At 38.6% G+C, this 22,436-nt stretch overlaps 2 protein-coding genes across 6 annotated transcripts; both read right to left on the bottom strand.

The window, feature by feature from the left end:
- Positions 1 to 761: 761 nt before the first annotated feature.
- Positions 762 to 7,378, bottom strand: zgc:171435. 5 transcript variants are annotated; one of them, XM_073936188.1, is made up of 4 exons: positions 7,323 to 7,378; positions 7,155 to 7,240; positions 6,396 to 6,547; positions 762 to 2,383 (listed from the first exon to the last, which is right to left on the bottom strand). In XM_073936188.1, the coding sequence occupies exons 3-4, from the start codon at positions 6,448 to 6,450 to the stop codon at positions 1,563 to 1,565; spliced, it is 876 nt and encodes a 291-aa protein (XP_073792289.1). In that variant the 5' UTR covers positions 6,451 to 6,547; positions 7,155 to 7,240; positions 7,323 to 7,378; the 3' UTR covers positions 762 to 1,562.
- Positions 7,379 to 11,711: 4,333 nt separating this feature from the next.
- Positions 11,712 to 15,247, bottom strand: LOC100151353 (uncharacterized). The gene is made up of 3 exons (NM_001423381.1): positions 15,230 to 15,247; positions 14,452 to 14,586; positions 11,712 to 12,906 (listed from the first exon to the last, which is right to left on the bottom strand). The coding sequence occupies exons 2-3, from the start codon at positions 14,504 to 14,506 to the stop codon at positions 12,086 to 12,088; spliced, it is 876 nt and encodes a 291-aa protein (NP_001410310.1). The 5' UTR covers positions 14,507 to 14,586; positions 15,230 to 15,247; the 3' UTR covers positions 11,712 to 12,085.
- Positions 15,248 to 22,436: the final 7,189 nt, after the last annotated feature.

The raw sequence follows: 22,436 nt of genomic DNA, 5'->3' as shown, positions 1-22,436 counted from the left end.
AAATGTGTGTATGCTGGCGCTCACCGCATACGTGTCAAAGCAACTGAAGCAGAGCTTGAAGGTTAACAAACAGTGGTTTATCATAAGCATTTATCGACAGATTTTTTCCACAGTTGGCATTAAGAAGGAACATAGAAACGTTATCTGACTAAGATCTAGCAGCTGAATGTGTCTGGAAAGATATGCAAAGGCTTTTATTTTATGAACAGCATGGATGTGAATGCGTCTCAGTGTTTGATTGGCTAAAGTAGACGTCTCACGTCAGAGGTTCTAGACGTGAACTCGCTCTTTCCAGCAATCTTCCTTCTGCGTTCACACACAGCAGCATTCAGGCAAATTACCACTAATGTTACAACTTCTCTCTGGAAAATTGACAGAACGAATTTATTAATATTTTCAAAAAGAGCCTGTTCACACGTTCAGACTTTCCAGAGAATTGCCGGTAATTTTCCTGAGAGGTCTGTATGTGTGAATGTGGCTATTGGTGTATTTCATAAGCAAAACAATCATTAAGGGCCGATTTGCAATGGCAACTATCAGAGCTTGATAGGGCCCCAATATTATTCTGCTTAGGGCCCCTGAATGTACAGGGTTGGCCTTGTATACAATCAAGCACATGTGGTCAGAACTCAAGTGTTTAGCGTTTATCCAAAACAAAAACCCATCTAAGCAAAACGCTAAGTCATCTCTAGCTCCCTATTGTCCTAGTTGCCTATTTTCGTTTACCTGTGGTTAGTGCAATAACGACTGAACAAAATGGAGATGGTTTATGAGCAGCTTTATTTCATATTAACAGGATTGGATTGTGTATTTTGGTGCTGCCGGTGTGCACAAACTGATAGAAAAGACAAGGTGGGCTTCTCATTCAGTGTGAGACTCTCTTCAAACTCTCTCCACTGGCGATCGTACAGGTGCGGATATATCTGCACCAGCTCTGCTGCTCCACTCTTCAGTGTATTCATGTGGCTAGTGCTGCTGTTTTGGGTGTTGTTCTCCTGTCTGAACATCGTGGAGTCAGAAATTAATTGGGGGGAAGAACTTGCATGTCAAAGAAGCCGGAGCTCCAGAACAGACTGCAGAATCACTACAGACCAATGGCAGCTCAAATGGTTTTAGGAGCCAAAATGAAGTCCCTCATCTGATGCGAACTTCAACAACAAACTCAAAATTAACTCAGTTTCAGATGGATTTTTCAGTTTGCTCCTCAGTTTTGTTTAAAGTATGCCGGGGACTGCTTAAGGGTTGTACACAGAAACTGTTTTATCTCATGAAAGGAAATAGGAAAATCTAGTAGGAAATTCTTGTCGGGGGCAGAGCAAGTTTCTGATAGAGCTAAAGAACATGGATAAGGCTTCTCCTTTGTATGAATGATGTTTCTTCAGTGTTGAAGCCTTCAAAAATGTTCACCGCGATAATCACATCTGTCTGTTTTCTCTCCAGTGTGGATCCTCGTCTGTATTTAAGACACTGAATATGTGTACAACTCGGTCCAGGAGGGCCGGTGTCCTGAAAAGTTTAGTTTCAACCCCAATCAGACACACCTGAGCTAGCTAATCAAGCTCTTATTGGCTTTCTAAAAACATCCCTGCAGGTGTGTTCAGGCAAGCTGGGGCTAAACTCTGCTGGACACCGGCCCTCGAGGGCCGAATTTGGACTCCCCTGGTGTACAGTATCTCTACAGTGTGAGTCCTCTGGTGTCGTTTCTGGGATTGTAACAGACTGAATCTTTTGTCACAGTGTGAACACTGGTAAGGTTTCTCTCCAGTGTGGACCCTCTCATGTGTTTTCAGTGATTTTAACCAACCAAATCCCTTGTCGCAGTGTGAACACTTGTACGGTTTCTCTCCAGTGTGCATCATCTGGTGTTGTTTCAAGTTTCCAGTGCTGGTAAAACTCTTCCCACACTCTAAGCACACAAAGTCTCTCACACCAGTGTGGACCTTCTGATGTACTTTCAAAATATATCGATGTGTATAACTCTTTCCACACTCAGAGCATGGATAAGGCCTCTCGTTTGTATGAACTCTAAGATGGGTCTTCAGATCTGTAGACCTCAAAAATGTTTTGCCGCATTGATCACATGTGTGTGTTTTCTCTCCGGTGTGGATCCTCATGTGTGATTTCAGGTTTCCTGGTTCACTGAATCTCTTGTCGCAGTGTGAACACTGGAAAGGTTTCTCTCCAGTGTGGATCCTCATGTGACGATTGAAATCCCGTTTATGCCTAAAACTCTTTCCACACTGAGTGCAGGTGAAACCTTTTACGGCTGTTGTATTCACTAAAAAACTATGATCAATCTCTGACTGAGTTTCTCCTTCAGTTTTGACATGATGTTTCTCCTCATCTTCACTCAGTTCTTTAGTCTTCGCCTTCACCATCACATCTGGAAATTAAGTAAATAAGTCACATTTTAAGAGGCTACTTTTAACAGTTAGCCAACAGCAGACGGCGCTCAAGCAGGTCTCGACAGCGTGAGCAATTCTGATTAATAGCCAGTTTCCACTGAGTGGTACAGTACGGTTCGGTACACTTTTATGTACGTTTCCACTAGCAAAAGGCGTACAGAACCAAACTGTACCACTTTTTGGTCACCCTTTGCAAAGGGTACCAAGGGTACCAAAAGACAGGGCTAGACTCGCAGCTGAACGCTATTGGTTTACAGAGATATGTCAGAGATACGTCAGAATGAAAACAAAGGAAGCACCATTTCTAAATACACAGCCGAGACATTACAACTGTAATGATTGATGGGTCAAATGACATTAATCATGTGAGACACAAAAAATCACTGATGTATTCTGATATTCCTATGCGTAAAAGCACAACTCTTAATGATGAAGTGAAACGTAAGAGAAAGGAGAGGCGTCTCCGGCAGAGGGCGCGGTGAGCAAACAAATCAGCTGGACGAACTCTCTGTGAACCCCTTGCTAGTTCAGATGACCCTCTTGCTAGTAGTCGAACTCTGAATGAACTCCCAACTTGTACTTTTGCTGAACTCTCTACCGAGTTCACGCAGCTGAATCTAAGTGCATATCTATATTATAAATCAAGGCTTATATTAAAATGCCTGAATGTTGATTTATATGATATAATGTACTCTTGATGACTATATATCTGTCTTTTTACTTTAGCATGCTCCTTGAATGTATGATTTAAGTAGTCTGTGCATCTGTGTTTAGGGTTGATTTATGAATACTGTCACTGAGACACTGAGTATAAAAGCTGACATGTACTCATCAGCTTTGTGGTTCCCGACTTCTGTTCATTGAGGTTGGTTGCCCTTTGTCCGCCAACTGGGGACAAAGTAAGGATTTTTGTTTTCTGTTTGTCTTTTGTTTATTCTACTTTTTCACTGGATTTTATTTTATTAATAAAAGTGTATTTGATTACTTTTCTTCACTGGAGTGGACATTGAATTCATTTTCCAGAACCCATCAAAGTTACCCTGTGTGGTGAAGTATGAATCTAATTTGTTCTTTTGCAAAATACATTCTTTAAAGACGATCCTTTAACTAAACTCTAGCTAAGAAATATAGCGAAGGGAGGATCCTGATTTTAACTTTGTATAATTAGGGTGATTAAATAAAGGCGAATCAGCACACAACGTAATACTATGTACATATAATACCAAGCCATGATCGCCCCGAGCTCAAACTAACCTCGTCATCCTCTTGATGAACAGCCACTAAGCCAAGAAGAACAAAATGTGCTGCGTTTACGAGCCCGTCTAAAAGTGCGAGCGGTTTCACTTTGTCAGGAGAGCTCGCAATTGCGTCTATATTTGATATAACGAACTTCTTGAGCACATTAATTAAAATTAACCTTTTTGCTTGGTAGCACCGGTGCTCCTAACTTTAAAAATGTAGGCGCACAGCCAAAATTTAGTCGCACCCGCCAATTATAAGCACCGTTACTACAAGTGTTATACAAACATATTTATTGCATTTGAAATCAACACTAATCAAACTAACAAGCAGAAAAAAAAAAATATATATATATGCAAGCGTAAGGAAAATATGTCTCAACGAAATCCCCTTATAACAGGAAAATAGATTTTTCTAACATAACTGAGTGACCAAAGCATACACGGAGCGCTCACCGGCCCTGCACGCACTGCTGGACATGAATGAATCTGTTAACGGTATAACTGTGCTGTTCTCACGGGTGCTGTCTGATATTGCACTGATGCTTTTGACATATACTGTACCTTATTATATGCATACGTCATGTTAATTTTTATGAGTAGCGATGTTAGTTTAGTCAGTGTAAGCCCGTATGCGATGGTTTACATGGTATTAAATTTGACATATAGCCGCCACTTGCACGGCAGACAGCATCTGGCGATTATATGAAGGATTAAACAGAAGCTCTCGTGCTAGATGTGGCAAACAGTTTCCTGAAAACTCCATCCCACAGACTTTTCATAGCGGACTTAAAGCCAGTGGAAGTCTTCTACTCTTGGAAAAGTGTAGATGGTGGATTAACATTCAGCACATGATCACTAGTAAGATGTGTCATTATTTGTAACTTTAGATGCCACGGTTTCTAAAACACAATCTGTCAGTGTTATCTTCATTCTCATCTTTAGCGCTTTTCAATTTTTTATGGTAGTAGCTCTCTCTGTCATCCCAAGCCAGAAGGCATTGACTGAGTGATTGACAGCTGATATTTCAGTGCTAGAGCAGTGGTGGGCCAATAAGAAGAGCGCGAAGGCGGGGCAAGCATTACGGACTTGGCTTTATTTACTGCAGCAAGTTGACATGACAACTGTTTTAAACCGTTCCTGAGCGCTGCGTTTCATGTTTCAAGTGCAGACAAAGAGCTTAGAGATGCATTCCGCGTGAATGTCTCCCGAATCCGCGCATGTGGTGAACATTTTGCAGTATAAGTGGTCGCACACAACAATTTTATCCACTCGCAGAAATGCTCCCAAATATATTTTGAGGACCCATAGATAAAATTTCGGGCACATATGCGACCAAAATGGTCGCAATTTCGAGCCCTGTAATGTGTGCGTGATTTTTGATTCGCTCTAATATCAGAGCGTGAAAAAAAAGAAGAAGCCGGAAAAAACAGCAGCAAATTAACCTTCTGCAACTTAAAACATGAACAAACTGGCATGTTTATCATCAGCTTTTGAACCATTATGTACTCGGAATAAAGCAATTACTTTCTAACAGAGTTTGCACGTGCTGCTGAATATTACAGACACAGATGAGAGGATTTCACTGCCTGTAAGCTATATTTTGTGTTGTTTTTTAACCTAAATAAGGACTAAATGTCTGCTGTGTGTAGTTTTTCTGTAATTGGTAACATTTCGGAGACTGTAAGGGTCTGTATGCGTTCATATATTTGTTTATTTTATATAATTGCAGACGTTAAATAAGGCTATTACACACTGTCATTGATCTGCAGTTATAATCAAATCATATTCATAGAAAGATTAGTGATGGATATTTATGCAGAAGTATTTGTGTTTAAAGCATCTGTTTTGTGAGAAGTGCTGCTTATATGATATGTAAGCGACCCGTACAGCTTTATTGTAGACATTTCCTTGAGTTAAAAATGACATCATCTGAAACTTTCTGTCATACACTTCGCCCACAAAAAGGGTACCCTTTTGGGAGTGGATACGCAAGCCTGATAAAGGTGACCCATACCGTACTGTACTTTTCAGTGGAAACGAGCCATAAGAATAGATGTGTACGTAAAATGTGTTCAGGAGAATATATGTCAATAAAAGCTTAAATAAAAAAAAAGATATAAAACCTGATCAATAAATGGGTACTAGGCTATAATTGGTTATAAATGCTGCAAAACAATTCTAGCTGAACTTCAGCTGTGATATTGTGAACCGTCTGATGCACACAGCATGAGCGCTTATAAACTTCAATGTGATAAAAGTGCTGGATCTGTTCAGGGATATGTTGTGACAGGGCTTTGTGTCAGGGATTCCTAAATGACAACAACAAACAATGTTAATAAAACAGTGTAAAGCTTTGTAGTATTTTCCGGTCAATTTTAAATAACTGAAAGACCTACAATTCTGACTTTAAAAACCTAAAGAAAGACGTAGAAAGTAACTTGAAAGTGTCTGTTTGCTTTTTACATTTAGTAATTAGTCATGTAACCAGATTATAACTTTCAAGTAGTAATTTGTAATCTATTACTTTGTGTAACTTACCCAACACTATATAATATACATCTAAAAATATATGGCAAAATTAAACACATTAAGGAAAACTGAGGATGAATTGCATTTTAAACACAAATTGTAAACAATATAAAATGAAAGGTGAAAGGAAAAAGAACCAAGACTGATAAAGAGCTAAAAAAAAATCACAAGCTTACTGTTATTCAGCCTGATTATTGATGAGTAATGAATAAACACAAACCTATTAGTTCTTCAATGTCTTCCTGTTTAATTCTGCAGGGTTCTGGATCACTCATCTTCTCTCTGTCCTTTGCAGATTTCTCTTCTTCCTGATGGTCTGATGCTCGTCTTCACTTGTAGACTGATGGGGATATTCCAGTATTTACAGCTGAACTGAAGAAAGAAACAAAAAAATCTGCTTAATTTACACTGATTAATGAAATATATTATATTATGATAGCTTTATCCTGTAGACAATACAACAGGTAATTATGTAATTTCGTCAAGTCTGTTGAAACAAACACAATCAACTTCATTTGTAGATCTGAAGACATCAATATGTGGTGAAAACAGGAACTGTTGACATGAAATAAAGAGGATTTCAGCAGCTCTGATAATATTAATGAGTCTCAGACTATAAACACTCATTAAACAGCAGCAGATCAGCTCATTTTATACTGACTGTTTAACACTAAATTATTTATTTTTCAGAAATCTCAACAGGCTTACAGTTTAAATACCTCATAACCATTACCACATCTTTGCTACCACATAAAAAGTGGAATGTAAAGACACAAACAAATAGGGAACTTTAGTCAGTTACTTTAATACTATAAACTATATTCACTGGTTAATAATGAGCAGCACAATCATGCTTTCAGTGATAAACGTCATATATCTGCAGCACTAAGTTACAATTACATTCACAGATCACATTTATAGATATTATTAATCCAGAAGTTGTTACACACAAAGGATACACAGAAAAATTCTAACTCACTCATATCGTCCTCTCAGAGCTCCTCTCTGCCTGCTGTATTGTTTTGGTCGGCAGACACACAGATAGAGGTGAACTCAATGCAGAAACTAGTCGCAGATTGTCGCTTTAATAAACTGTAAAGTGTGTTTTATTGTTGTGTAAACACGAGAAAAAGCGTCAACGACTCACCTCAGCTCTGAAGACTCGACGCTAAATGAACGCGTCAGCACTGACGTCATCACGGTGAGGCCGAGCGCATTGGAGGATCGTAAAATACGCGCCAACTGTTGACAATATGGCAAGCTGTTTTGATGTTTATTTATTGTCAGGATATAAATTCTTGAAATTAACAATTTAATTGTTGATATTAATAATCCAGTTGTTGATAACTAAACTGCTGAAAATGTGACATGATATATATGAATAACAAACAATGGTAATTTCTGATATAATGAATGTTATTGTTACTAGTAAAAGTAGTAGGCTACTAGTAAAAGCTGCATCAATCTTGTCTTCATCTAATAAATGTGCTTGCGCCTCAGAAGACAATCCTGACAAGCAGTGATTGCGCCGTGCCATTTGAAGGACGCAGAGCACAGACGCTCAATAATATAACACGAATACTGAAACAGTTCAGGGGCCTGTTTCAGAAAGGAGGTTAACTGAAAACTCAGAGTATTTTAACCCTGAAATGAGAGAAACTCTGGGTTTTCCGTTTCAAAATGGCAGGTTTGTTAAACTCGAGAAAGCAGGGTAAGTCAAGCCTGTTTCTGAAAGAGAGGTAACTTTAACTCAGAGTCAGTTACTGTGGTAACTAACTCTGTGAATCTAACCTGGTCAGAAGCAGGTTTTATTCTCTAAACTCAGAGTTTCTGTCGGTCTCCTCCCCTTTTTTAAAGATGAAGTGGTATTTCTCGCCTAAGTCTTACGTTTCCACCCACTTATTTTAATGCTCATTTTGGACGTGCATAAAAACGATTGATGGAAACGTCATGATGCACATAACTTTTTAAAATATGCATAAAAAACACGCATAACTGAGTAGGATAAACTTTTATTCGATATAAAATGTGCGCATAAACTACGATGGAAACACTTTTACTGAACAAATTACAGTATGTACATTAAAAAAAAGATCATGATCATATGATAATGAAAATGTGTGTAAATGGACAAACCAGCAGGCCTAGCACACTGTAACACGTCTTAAATATTGTTTTAGTCATTCTAAAATGCCTGAACTGTTTCAGTATTAGTGTATATTATTAATTGCCTCCGAATGTCTGGTGCGTGTCAAGAGTCTCCGCGTCTCATGGCTTCAGACGCCCCCACGTGTACATTAATTAGGCTAAATAAAGAATTAATTGACGCAGCTTCTTCTACCACAGTAAATTCTGCTTTTACTGTTGATATTTGGTGCCAGTTTAATCAGGAAGTGACGATTTTTTTCTCTTTGACTCGTTGGATGGAATTTTATTCGCATCTTTTATGCAATATTCCAGTTTTGCACATACATTTATGTAATATATTTGGATGGAAACATAGCTATTGCCTACATTTTAGTCACACACAGAATAACTGTACTAGAATGGCTTATCCTTTTTTAATAAATAATTCAATTAAATTCACCTTCGACATGCACTGTAACTAGATTAATGGGATTATTATTCTTTCTAAAAATATTTTTAGTACTGCTTACCTTCTAAATGTTATATTAACCTCTATCACTTGATCAATAAAAAAGGCAGACACACAAGTGCACTGTTAAATCATTTAAAACTAATAAATGTATAAAAAAGTTTAGAAAAAAAATATAAACGTCACAAATTACATTACTTATTTTATTATACTTAAATATTTAAATACTTAAAAAGTGAAATTAGGCATTAACTTGAGCAGCTGTTTTCCACGCTAACTGTCTCTTCTTCACTGATGGTTGCTTCTTTTCAAATATATACACTCATATTTGCTATAACTTTGCATGAGAACATCAAGTTCAGCTGGAGAAAGAAATGGTGATCTCTTTTATAAGATATTGCCATAGTCACTCGTAATGTCTGCGCTCCATTGATAATGCCTTTTTAAAGTCACGGTGTGCGCGCTTAACTCTGAGTTGGTCTACTCGAAGTTGATTGACCCAACTCAGATCAGCTGTTCTGAAACCGAAAACTCAGAGTTTTTAATCTCTCGGTAAATCAACTCAGAGTTCAAGTTTAAACTCTGAGTTGTTTGAACCTCCTTACTGAAACAGTTCAGGTGTTTTAGAATGACCAAAAACAACATTTCAGATGGTTTACAGTGTGCTCAAACCTGCTGGTTTGTGCATTCACACAAATTATCATTATCACATGATCTCTTATAACAAAATCACATGACCTTTTTTAATGCGCATACTGGAATTTGTGCAGTAAAAGTGTTTCCATCGTAGTGTATGAGCATCTTTCCTTTTCGAATAAAAAATGTATCCTACTCAGTTATGCACGTTTTTTTATTTTTTTGCGCATTTTCAAAATGTATGCGCATCTTGGCATTTCCAATGACCGTTTTTATGCACATATTCAAAATGCACATTAAAATAGGTGGATGGAAACATAGCTACTGATGTATTTAATAAGCAATACAACCATTAAGGGCTGATTTGCAACGGCTACTATCAGAGCATGATAGGGCCTCAATATTATTCAGCTTAGGGCCCCTGAATGTACAGGGTCGGCCCTGTATACAACCAAGCACATGTGGTCAGAACTCAAGTGTTTAGCGTTTATCCAAAAGAAAAACCCATCTAAGCAAAACGCTAAGTCATCTTTGGCTGCGCTCATGCCCCGCGTCTTTATTTAGCAACACCCAGCAGCTTTATTTCATATAAACAGGATTAGTTTGTGTATTTTGGTGCTGCCGGTGTGCACAAGCTGATAGAAAAGATAAGGTGGGCTTCTCATTCAGTGAGAGACTCCACTAGCGATTGTACAGGTGCGGATATATCTGCACCAGCTCTGCTGCTCCACTCTTCAGTGTATTCATGTGGCTAGTGTTGCTGTTTTGGGTGTTGTTCTCCTGTCTGAACATCGTGGAGTCAGAAATTAATTGGGGGGAAGAACTTGCATGTCAAAGAAGCCGGAGCTCCAGAACAGACTGCAGAATCACTACAGACCAATGGCAGCTCAAAGGTGTTTAGGAGCCAAAATGAAGTCCCTCATCTGATGCGAACTTCAACAACAAACTCAAAATTAACTCAGTTTCAGATGGATTTTTCAGTTTGCTCCTCAGTTTTGTTTAAAGTATGCCGGGGACTTACTGCTTAAGGGTTGTACACAGAAACTGACTGTTTTATCTCATTAAAGGAAATAGGAAAATTTATTGGGATATCCTTGTCAGGGGCTGAGCAAGATTCTGATGGAGCTAAAGAACATGGATAAGGCTTCTCCTCGTATGAACTTGAAGATGTTTCTTTAGCGCTGAAGCCTTCAAAAATGTTTCACCGCATTGATCACATTCAGGCCTGGATTGGCTAATCGGGAGGACCGGGAGAATCCCTATTGGGCCGGTGTCCCTAGATGCTTGCACTCTGAGCAGTCGCACTTTTTACATTTATTTATTTATTTGACTATAGCCTCACTCTTTTTATTTTGCCGCAGCGCCGCTCTTTTTATTTATTTTCTCGCAGCCCTGTGAGCAAAATGCAGCCTGCAGGTTAATGATGACGTAACTATCATTCAACCCCAAACAGCGGCACCTTAGTGAATATAAGAATTTGAATAATTAATATTAATGAATATTACACCTGCTCAATGAAAATCAGATGATTCACTATATTAATAAATCTGACATAACTTGTCAATACTTGAGACAACAGTGCAACCCTTATTTTTTAATCCAAGCGCACCAGCATAACAGTGCCATTGTGGTCCAGTGGTCAGCACGTTGCGTTACAATGTCACCGACCCAAGTTCGAACCGCACTTATATATATATAATTTTATTCTAAAGGCTGATTTATACTTCTGCTTCAAACGCACGCGTATGCTACGGCGTTGATGCATAGCCCTACGCCGTGGCCATCGGCGTCGCTGACGTGCACCTCTCAAAAAATGTAACTACACGTTGCAACGACGCGTAGCGCAAGCTCTGTGATTGGTCGGCTTGGTAGCGCTGACGAGTCTGGACGGGACCGAGAGCCGCGTGAATGGTGCGAGCCTGATGCAGCGATTGTTTACAAGTGTGGAGTCCTGTGAATGAGCTCCGGATGGAAAGTTTTGTTTTGTGTTTTCCTCATAGTTAAAGTTGTTGCACGTCCGCCGGTTCCTGCCTCAAAATGAGCGAGTTTAAGCCACTTGTACATTCAGGAAGTGTTCAGGAAAAGCAAAACAGCAGCGAAGAAACTCGACACAGAGAAGCATTAACACCTCACTGCCAACTAGCGTTTCAGAAGTGTTAATGCAGACCAACAGAGACAGCGCGCAGAAGTATACATGCACAGCTACGCAGGTTGCATGCGCCGTGGGTCACGCCGGTCACTTAACGCAGAAGTATAAACCAGGCTTTAGTGTTAAGACATATAACACTCTTTGGATTACTTATATAGGTGTACATATTTTATTTTTATTTTTTGTGTGACCACCGTTACAAATGACTGGACATCTATAAAGAATTTTGCACAGAATATACATTCAGATATTGCAGGAAAAGACATTGTGATGTTTTAAAGAGTAGTGCTGGAGATTTAGCTATTCTTCAATGTTCTCATATTGATGAAAAACATTTGAAGTTCTAAAGCAGCTGTTTCCTTGAAAAAAGACATGATCGTGTCATTAGAAACTGAATTAGAAATGACCTTATTTTAATATAGTCAATCATGAACTGAGGTGGGCCGGTCTAAGGGCTGAAAAGGAGTCCCACTCTGGCCCTGATCACATTTGTGTGTTTTCTCTCCACAGTAAATCCTCATGTGTGTATTTAAGACACTGAATACGTGTACAGTATCTCTCCAGAGTGAATCCTCTGGTGTCGTTTCAGGTATTGTAACAGACTGAATCTCTTGTCGCAGTGTGAACACTGGTACGGTTTCTCTTCAGTGTGAGTCCTCTGGTGTTGTTTCAAGTCTCCAGCTCTAATAAAACTCTTCCCACACTGAGTACATGCGCACGGTTTCTCTCCAGTGTGAATTCTCTCATGTCTTCTCAGTGATTGTGGCCAAGCAAATCCCTGGTCGCAGTGTGAACACTTGTACGGTTTCTCTCCAGTGTGCATCATCTGGTGTTGTTTCAAGTTTCCAGAGCTAGTAAAACTCTTCCCACACTCTAAGCACACAAAGTCTCTCACACCAGTGTGGACCTTCTGATGTACTTTTAAATAAAGTTTATGTCTAAAACTCTTTCCACACTCAGAGCATGAATAAGGCTTCTCATTTTTATGAACTATGAGATGGGTCTTCAGATCGGAAGACCTCAAAAATATTTTGCCGCATTGATCACATGTGTGTGTTTTCTCTCCAGTGTGAATCCTCTCGTGTGCTTTCAGGTATCCTGGCTCATTGAATCTCTTGTCGCAGTGTGAACACTTGTAAGGTCTCTCTCCAGTGTGGATCCTCATGTGACGATTGAGATCATGTTTACGCCCGAAACTCTTTCCACACTGAGTGCAGGTGAAACCTTTTACGGCTGTTGTATTCACTAAAAAACTGCGTTCCATATTTGGCTGATTTTTTCTTTCACTTTTGACCTGATGTTTCTCCTCATCTTCACTCAGTTCTTCACTCTTCACTGCTCCCATCACATCTGAAAATAAAGCAAGTAAATTATATTTTAAGAGGCTACTTTCTATCAGTTTGCTAACAGCAGATGGTGCTCTAGCAGGGCTCAATAGTGTGAGGAACTCTGATTAATTGCTGATTTATACTTCTGCGCCAAGCGCATGCACATGCTACGGTGTTGGCCCACACGTGGACGCATAGCCCTTAGTGACGCGCACCTCTTAAAAAATGCAGCTCTGTGATTGTTCGGCTTATTATGCTCCAAGTCTAGGAGGAACAATATGGGCATAATAAACGAAGAAAACAAATGTGTTGGGGTGGTGGATTTCCCAAACAAAACTTAAGGCAAAAGATTCCCTTCGATCGACAACCAAACTCAGAAACGCAGTTGAGAGTATATGAATAGATTTATTATAAAAAAATGTAGATAATATAAATGACCGTCTCTTCAGGGTGACCACAGGCCAAAATAACAAAACAAAAAAAGAATCTATAAAGTAAATGCACTAAATTACCTATTACTATTTAAAGAAAAATACAAGAAGTTTACCTTACTCCATAAACATAAACAAAGTCAAAAGTAATCAAATAAATAGGCAGGCCACCCCTACACGCTCAAATTCTCAACAAAGGTTAACGTTTAACGAACATTAGTACAAAATCGGTTGTTGGTCATCGGCCGGAGGGGTGAGGGAAATCCAGGAGCTCCACTCCCAACAACTGTCGCAACGAAAATGAGCTCCCAGAACCCTGCCGGAAGCTCCCTTATATACAGGCCTCCGAGACCAGCAGCCAATCAGAACACGGGATCATGCCGGTATGGGAGCCTATGAGACAACAGAAAAACAACAAGAAGGCGGGACAAAGAAAAAGACAGTACAATTCGCAATAATAAATAAATAAATAAACTTCAGTCGTAACAAGCACTGACGAGTGTGGGCGGGACTGAGAGCCGCGCGAGTCTGTTGGAGCGACTGCTTACAAACGTTGAGTCCCATGAAGGAGCTCCGGATGGAAAGTTTTGTTTTGTGTTTACCTCATGGTTAAAGTTGTTGTAATTTGATCAACGTGATAAAAGTGCTGGATCTGTTTAGGAATACATTGTGACGGGGCTTTGTGTCAGCAAATCTCAAAAGGCTTACAATAATTTTATTGTAATGTTAATAAAACAGTGTAAATCTTTGTCCTATTTTTCTTCAATTTTATATAATTAAAGACCTACAACTTTTTACTTAAAAAACCTAAAAAGACGTACAAAGTAACTTAAAAGTGTCTGTTTATTTTCTACATGTAGAAATTAGTCATGTAATCAGATTATAACTTTCAAGTAGTAATTTGTAATCTATTACTTTGTGCAACTTACCCAAAACTATATAATACATGTAAATATATATGGCAAATTTGATACATGAAGGAAAGTTGAGGATGAATTGCATTTTTAAACACTAATTGTAAACAATATAAAATAAAAGGTAAAAGGAAAAAGAACCAAGACTGATAAAGAGCTAAAAGATTCACAACTTCACTGCTGTTCAGCCTCATTATTGTAGAGTAATGAATAAACACAAACCTATTAGTTCTTCAGTGTCTTCCTGTTTAATTCTGCAGGGTTCTGGATCACTCATCTTCTCACTGTCCTTCAATAAACTCTAAAAATCTTCCTGATGGATGGATTGATGGGGATATTCCAGTATTCACAGCTTAACTGAAGAATAATAAACAGACAAATCTGCTTAACTTACACTGCTTAATGAAATAAATTATATTGATAGTTTTATCTTGTCGACAATACAACAGGTAATTACGCAATTTTCCCCAAGTCTGTTGAAACTAATACAATTAACCTGATCTGAAGACTTCAATATCATAAGGTGGAAACCAGTGTTGTTTTATTTCAGAGCTCTACATAGACCTACAGTTTAAATACCTCGAAAGCATTTACCACATTTTTGCTACCACATACACAGGCTATGTAAAGTAACGTACAGTTACTTTAGTAAGTTACCTTATTACTATTTACTATATTCACTAGTTATTATGAGCACCACAAATCATGTTTTCAGTGCTAAACGTCATATACCTACAACACTAAATTACATTCACAGGTCACATTTATAAATATTATTAATCCAGAAGTTGAAGAAGGTACACACTGAAGATATACAGAAAAGCACATTCACTCATATTGTCCTCTCAGAGCTGCTCTCCGCCTGCTGTGTTGTTTTGGTCAGCAGACACACAGATAGAGGTGAACTCAATGCAGAAACTAGTCGCAGATTGTCGCTTTAATAAACTGTAAAGTGTGTTTTATTGTTGTGTAAACACGAGAAAAAGCGTCAACGACTCACCTCAGCTCTGAAGACTCGACGCTGGATGAACGCGTCAGTGCTGACGTCATCACGCTGAAGCGAGCGCAACATGCTGTTGTTAAAAAATAGGGATCGCAAAAACTGTTCCACAGATCCTACCCAGTGAGTAGCTTTAAATCAGATATCGGCAAAATGCGCGTTTTCTGCAATTTACAAAATGAAAAAATTGGGGTAACAATATTTTGGGGTAACTTTTGCAAATTTGTGTTTGAGTTTATATATTCCATTTTTTTCTTTGTTTTGGGAAAATGTGTTATTTTGGTTTTATCGGTACAGACAATAATACAGAGAAAGCGTTCTACTTCCTAGATCTTTTACTTGCTAAATATCACATCCACAAATTATTATCCAATAATAAACTGCTTTTTAAGGTATTCATAAAAGAATTGAAACAATATTTCAGAACACTTTCTAGTTCAGAAAAAAACTAAGTCTAGGAAAACAATATCTTGTCATGCCCTATTTAAACACCAGTATACACCATCCCCTTATAACATCAGTATTTCACTTTAAATTGCTTACACTCGTAATATTTTGTTATTTTAAGCTTTATTTTATATGTATTTCTTGTTTACCTTTTTGTTTTCTTTACTGCTTTATTCCCCCTGGCATCCTCTATGTTTCTTCTATACAGGGGCGGACTGGGACAAAAATTCAGCCCTGGCACTGTTACCACACCAGCCCACATTACCACACCGACACAGCCCCACCCACATTCACTATTTATTTTGGTGTAAAGATGGTGAAATAATATGACATTATTGCCAGATTTTGAATATGTCCGGGTAACCTTGGATTGGGTCGGCCCATCTTGAAACCAGGCGGCAGTTGCCGATTGGGCCAAATGTTTAACATTTATTATTATTTTTTTTTTATCATCATCATAATATCACATCTAGCAAGAGATAAAAGCTCCCTGCACTTAAAAACAATACATATAAAAAAATAAAACTGACCGGCCCACATTTAAAAATTGGTCCGGCCCTTCTGGCATATGCCAGAATTGCCAGATGGCCAGTCCGCCCCTGCTTCTATAGTTCACAATGTTTGATTATACTGTGATAATTGCTGACAATTTACTGTTGGAAAAAAAAGAAAGGATTGCAAGACCCACCCTCACTGATAAAGCTCCAGAATTTGTCCCATACGTGAGCTCATTTGTCGTATTTTGACTGCTATTACATCATGATGCAAACATCAGGAAAAAAAGGCTTTACGATCAAGCAGAATCCTCTGAATCTCTTGGACGTGACTTCAGTTTGGCCAGTGCTAACAAATATTTGTCATGAGTACCACATCCAGTAGTGCAAGAAAATGCAATCTGGCATCAGAGAAGTCATCTTTTGCTATTGTATTGTATATTTTAAACATTGGACCTTATTCTTAAAAAAAAAAAGACCAATAGAAAGGTGTGAAGCACCAAAAGTGTCCCATATTAAAATTGATTTCAATACTATTTTGGCTAAAATAGTCAATACAATGTGGTTAAGATGATCATCTGACAAGCAAATTCAGATAAGTGCTTAATGTCGCTAAAATGCAGCATTTAAATGTAATAATTAAATAGAAAATGGAGGCGTATCACTGCAAAACTGTCCACTTTTTAAGAAAAAAAAGAACTGACCCTTTCACCAGGTTGGCTACGGGCCTACAGGGGGTGAATTTGTCTTTTACAACTCACTCGTTTAATATACATGAACTGAATAATTAAGGGTGTGGCCACTTGAGTGACAGCTAGGCCTCGCTGACACATCACCTCAGCCAAGTGGTGCTCGCTGCAGAGCCATTTGAGGGGAGATGAGCTCCAGCGAGGGGGAGCTTAAGCTTGAGCTCCACCTTTTTTGCACTTCTTCTACGAGTGATGTCACTGGGGGTAGGGTTAGGGGTGGGGTTGGTGTACGCATTAAAACAGCTTACAGGAGGAGGAGCGACAGCTCATGCTCCCCCTCGTTGGAGCTCAGCTCTCCTCAAATGGCTCTGCAGCGAGCACCCTCTCCACCTCAGCGGATTCTGGCTGATTAGCTGCTGAACTAGTCATGTATATCACATTTTTGTTTTGTTTTTTGTGGCACAGTCGATTACGCTTTTGGATTATTTCCTACAATTATCAGAGAAGATGGCACGCTGTGCACTTATTGTGCTCACAAACCACTCAAGCCACCTTCATTTCCCTGCTGAGTGAACTTCCTGTAAGGCGAATCAATGTAAAAATGAACTTTTACCTACAAATGTATTTAAGATCATTTCTTTATCATTTACAGTATTATTTAGAACTTTAAAGCAGCATTATGTCTGGATTTCATCAATATCTCTGCATTTACTAACAGACTATATTTGTAGTATTTGGAAGTTATTAGAGTTTTCCTCCTGTAGAAAAACGTCATAAGAACAATGTTTAGAGGCTCAATGTGTTACAGCAGTGTTTTTAAAAGACCAAACGTAAACACTTTATTGATATTCAACCAAGCACACTGAGTTTATTTTGTTTTCATTTCTATTGGCGTCAATCAGAGAGTATGCACTGGTGTACAGCAGGGGTCACCAATCTCGGTCCTGGAGGGCTGGTGTCTCTGCAGGGTTTAGCTCCAACTTGCCTCAACACACCAGCCTGGATGATTCAAGTATACCTAGTAAGATGTAAGGTCCAGCCAGTTGTTCCAATGACGGTATCCACTGGTGGATGAAAGTTCACTGCATGTTCGGCCTTTCCAGTGCACAATGTTGATTTATATTAAACTTAACTCATATCTGACTCCAATTTTAGTATGAGGTGGTTTAGAATATTAATATGTTTATCCTCGTTTTATCTGACTCCAATTATAAAACATTGAGAAGGTTATTTTGTTTCCTTTCACATTATTTTAGATTATGATTGAATATTCTTTTGATTTGTTATTATACCTTATTTTCATTTACTCAGATTCCTATAGCATCTCGAGTCTTGCACCGGCCGGGTATACAATCTCTTAATACAAGCTTGTCAGTCTTGGTCATTAAACAGAGGCGATTAACCGCTCTCCTAAAAAGGCAGAACCCTACTTACTCTATTTAGGAGATTTTTATGTGGTCCCCATAGATCTGTTATCTACTGAATCAAGACAAAGTATTTTAATAATAATCGCGCAGGATTATACGTTTGTAGATGAAGGCCTGAATATCCACATTTAAAGTAGTTTCAACAATATTTTGTTGTTCTAAATAGTTGGCCTTTTACAGTCCAAGTATACTTGAATTAATGCCAATTTGTTAGTCGGATCTCTACCAACATTGTATAGCGTGCCACGCTGCTCCGTCTAACATGTTTTAGTCCGTTACTAACCTGTACAGTGGCTTGTAGTGCTATGGACAACAACATTTATCAGTGATAATAACACGAGGTATGAATAATTCAAAACATAATTTATTAGTCAGGTAAATGTATTACGCCAAAATCAATCAGTCAATTCATAAATGATCAGTACAAGACATCAAATTATCAAAGATAAATCCAAGATTAAAAGATGCATTCCTGACTTTGAAATATACATAACATGGAGCAAGTCATGTTATGGGCTGATCTGGTTAGGCAGAATCGCCCTGCGCCTTTCTCAAACCTTACCTTAAATAATCCAAGAATTCCCTCAAGGAAGGGGGTGTGAATGTATAACAAAAGGCATTCACACTTAGTGGAAAAGTCACACCCTTCACAGTGGTTCAAAAGATGCCTGAAGTTATATATTTATTGTTCTGAATATGTCTGTTTCTGAGAGAATGAGACCATTGTACCAGTCGCACTGAGACATTTCAAATTATATCAAACATGATAAAGTCAGTTTGGTTAATCTAGAACATTCAAACATTGAAATGACCATATGCGTGAGTTGGGGTGGTTGAAGCCGAGCTTCAGCAGACTCAGATGCAAATGCAGCAGGAACTGTTTTTTCCCGCATTCCCACCTGCTGGGTTGTGGAGTCACCAGTCTGTTTTCAGCTCATGTTTTGAATTGTCAAAGACATCAAAATATTTGCAATATTTCAACTCTTACAAAGACCTTGATTAGCTTGTTAAGATGTGTTTGATTAGGGTTGGAGCTAAAATCTGCAGGACACACCGGACCTCCAGGAACAAGTTTGGTGACCACTGGTGTACAGGATGGTCAGATCATTAGAGAGTTCTCTATAATTGCTCATCGCACGGTCTGAAAAGCTGCTGTTCTGTGCCGGAGCAAGAGCACCAGACAGTGGGAACAGTGACGTGTGAGCTGCATACCCGTCAACGCTTTTCCCAGGATTCTCCAGTATTTTACAATGGTATCCTGCTTTCATGCTGTAAAGGTATTTTCCTGTATTTCTCCCATATTTTTAATATTTCTACGAAGGTTGTTAATAAACATTAAAGAGCCGATCCTCCCTATATGCAATACATATCGCCGAACCACTAAAGAAACACCACTCGCTCCTAAATGTGAATCTGTTCTGTGCTCTTACTTTATATAGGCATGAAAACACGTTGAAATATATATAAAAACGGCAGGATTCCCTTCATTTCCCTTACATGTGCCGTTGCCCTTCTATGCAATACTCAAAACAGTCAGTTCATGTAGCAGTGCGTGACTGTCAGATGCCCTCCATACAGACAAATAGACGCTGTTTCCCAAACACATTCTGTACATGCGATTTGAAGTGGGAAAACATCTCAATCTCAGTGGGTTTTCTGTTAAACACAACAAATTTAGTCTTAAATGAGCATAAACGGTTAGGAAACCAATCGAAAGCTTTCATTTTAGGTCTGTGCATTTTTAAATGTTATTTAATGTGATCAAATAAAACATCTAAATGAGAGATTCATTCGCTTCTCTTTGATCAGAATGTTTAAAGTCATATAGTGAAGAAAGACATGTTGATGAGAACTCGATACAATTTCTTTATAATAGCTGATCATTTAAATAGGCTGTTTGCTAATTTATTTGCAGCTTTTTCTAGTGTATACTATTTATTCCATCCTTTCTAAATAATAACAATAAATAGAAAAAAACATAGTTTCAACTTATTATTTACAATAAAACAGCTCCAGATTAACATGTTTACTTATTAGGGGATTTTTGTTTTGAGGCGGGATCCCTTATTTTCACATCCTAATGTTGACAGTTATGGTACGCTGTGTGTTAATGCCACGTGTACTGTTGTGAGTAAACACTGAATCTATGTTGTTTAAGATGCTAAGTAAACATTATAGGCAACAGATGATTATCTCGTCGTGGCTCATTCCTCCCATGCACCCACGAAGGCCAAAGCAAAAGTGAAACTAACTGAACACACGAGAGTGTACACAGAAGCACTACAGGTAAAATTAATTGATGTCCTGTTGCTTGCGCATGTTAAAACGAATCCCTTAACAGTGGTTATCACACTTTTTCACCAAGTACCACCGAAATGACCAGTATTGAAATAAAGTAGTGTAGTTGGCCAAATTAAGCAGTGACCATTTTGAAGTCGGCCATCTTGGATCCAACTTTTGTTTTTTAGATACAAGGTGTGCAGCACCTGAAACTACGGATACTGGAAGCCTGTGCTGGCATTTCTCCTGTGGTGTTGCTATCAGTGTGTGAAGAGTGGGAGAAGAGGGTTTCACTGACAATCCAACACATTGAACACATTTTATAATTGGTCAGAAACTTGTAAATAACTCAGGAAAGAATAAAGTTACGTTAAAACCAAACACACCATTGTTTTTCTTGTGAAATTCCCAATGAGTTTGATGTGTCACATGACCCACTTCCTATTAAAAAAAACAAAAGTTGGATCCAAGATGGCCGACTTCAAAATGGGCACCATGATCACCACCCATTTTGAAAAGTTTGCCCCCTCACATCCTAATGTGCCACAAACAGGACGTTAATATCATCAACCATTCCCATTTTATTAAGGTGTATCCATATAAATGGCCCACCCTGTATATTTGGGTGGGTGTCATCATTTAAAATGAAAGCTAATCTTTTCCCTTATAATGTCTTATTGGTTATCATCATAAATTAAAATAAGGATGCATGACAGCTGAGCGGACCATGGAATAAAAAAATAAACCATTGAACTCTGACCAATGTGAGGAGAATTCACTCGCATGATGTGACCCATTTTAGCTCTTTTGGTCCGTTTAGAAACGTTGCCTTGTGAAAGCGAACCGCACCAAGAGCAAAACGCAACATCGTAACAATGTTAATCCCCGTTTCAGAATTAGAGAATCAATCTACAGGTGTGAAAGCACCCTTAAATAGCCTACATCATTGTGGCAAGGGTCTCTCAGGGCGTACTCACACTAGGTACAGTTGCTTGAAATGTGCCGAAGCGGTACTGTCCCCTCTCCCCCGATGGCCCGCACTCACAGCATTTGCCTTCTGAACTCGAGCACGCTTGCGTCATGAATGATGGATCTATTGCCAGACGGAATCTGCAGACGTTTTTGGCTATTTCTGCGGGGAGTTTTGGTAAAAATCTGCAGATTTGGGTGCATTTTGAGCTTGAATGATGGTTCTCTTACTAAAATTAAGAAATCTTGGGAAAATGAATTGGGAATATGTTTTGAGGAGGAATGGTGGCTTGGTGCACTGCAGAGAATACGTTCTAGTACAATTTGCGCTCGGCTTAGTCTGATACAATTCAAAGTCTTTCATAGAGTCCATTTCTCAAAAACCAGGCTATCTGAAATTTTTCCCAATACCGATGACAGATGTGACAGATGTCATGCACCAAGGTGTAATTTGAGTTATATGTTCTTTATGTGCCCACTATTACAGAATTATTGGATTAATTATTTTACAATTATGTCCAAGGTGTTGCAGGTAAATATAAACCCATCCCCTGATGTTGCCATTTTTGGGGTTCCAAAGATTTGGTCCCAATTTAATTATAAACAACTTGATGTTTTGGCCTTTACCTCACTAATAGCCAGGCGTCGTATACTACTTCACTGGAAATCAAATAAGCCTCCAACTACATCCCAATGGCTTGTAGATACCATGCATTTTCTTAAGTTGGAAAAGGTTAGATGCACTGGGAAAACTAATTTCTTTAAAAAGTGGCAATGTTTTATAACTTTAACTCTCTTAAGGTATTGCCTTCCATTTAATAGATGCACTCTCCTGAGTTCCCTCCCTTTTTAATTTATTTCGTATTAATTAAACTTTGTTTTATCTAATACCATTTTATAC

Source organism: Danio rerio, chromosome 22, assembly GCF_049306965.1.
Source record: "Danio rerio strain Tuebingen ecotype United States chromosome 22, GRCz12tu, whole genome shotgun sequence".
Taxonomy (NCBI): domain Eukaryota; kingdom Metazoa; phylum Chordata; class Actinopteri; order Cypriniformes; family Danionidae; genus Danio; species Danio rerio.
Note: the sequence above shows the minus strand (reverse complement) of the source record. Positions and strands in the feature narration are given on the sequence as shown.

What these genes read in the sequence shown, in the direction of transcription:
- zgc:171435 (XM_073936188.1), bottom strand. Translation starts at nt 6,450, where the DNA reads ATGAGTGATCCAGAACCCTGCAGAATTAAACAGGAAGACATTGAAGAA. An exon ending in AGACATTGAAGAACTAATAG is followed by an intron (nt 2,384 to 6,395) that starts GTTTGTGTTTAT and finishes CTTAATTTCCAG; the next exon opens with ATGTGATGGTGAAGGCGAAG.
- LOC100151353 (NM_001423381.1), bottom strand. Translation starts at nt 14,506, where the DNA reads ATGAGTGATCCAGAACCCTGCAGAATTAAACAGGAAGACACTGAAGAA. An exon ending in AGACACTGAAGAACTAATAG is followed by an intron (nt 12,907 to 14,451) that starts GTTTGTGTTTAT and finishes CTTTATTTTCAG; the next exon opens with ATGTGATGGGAGCAGTGAAG.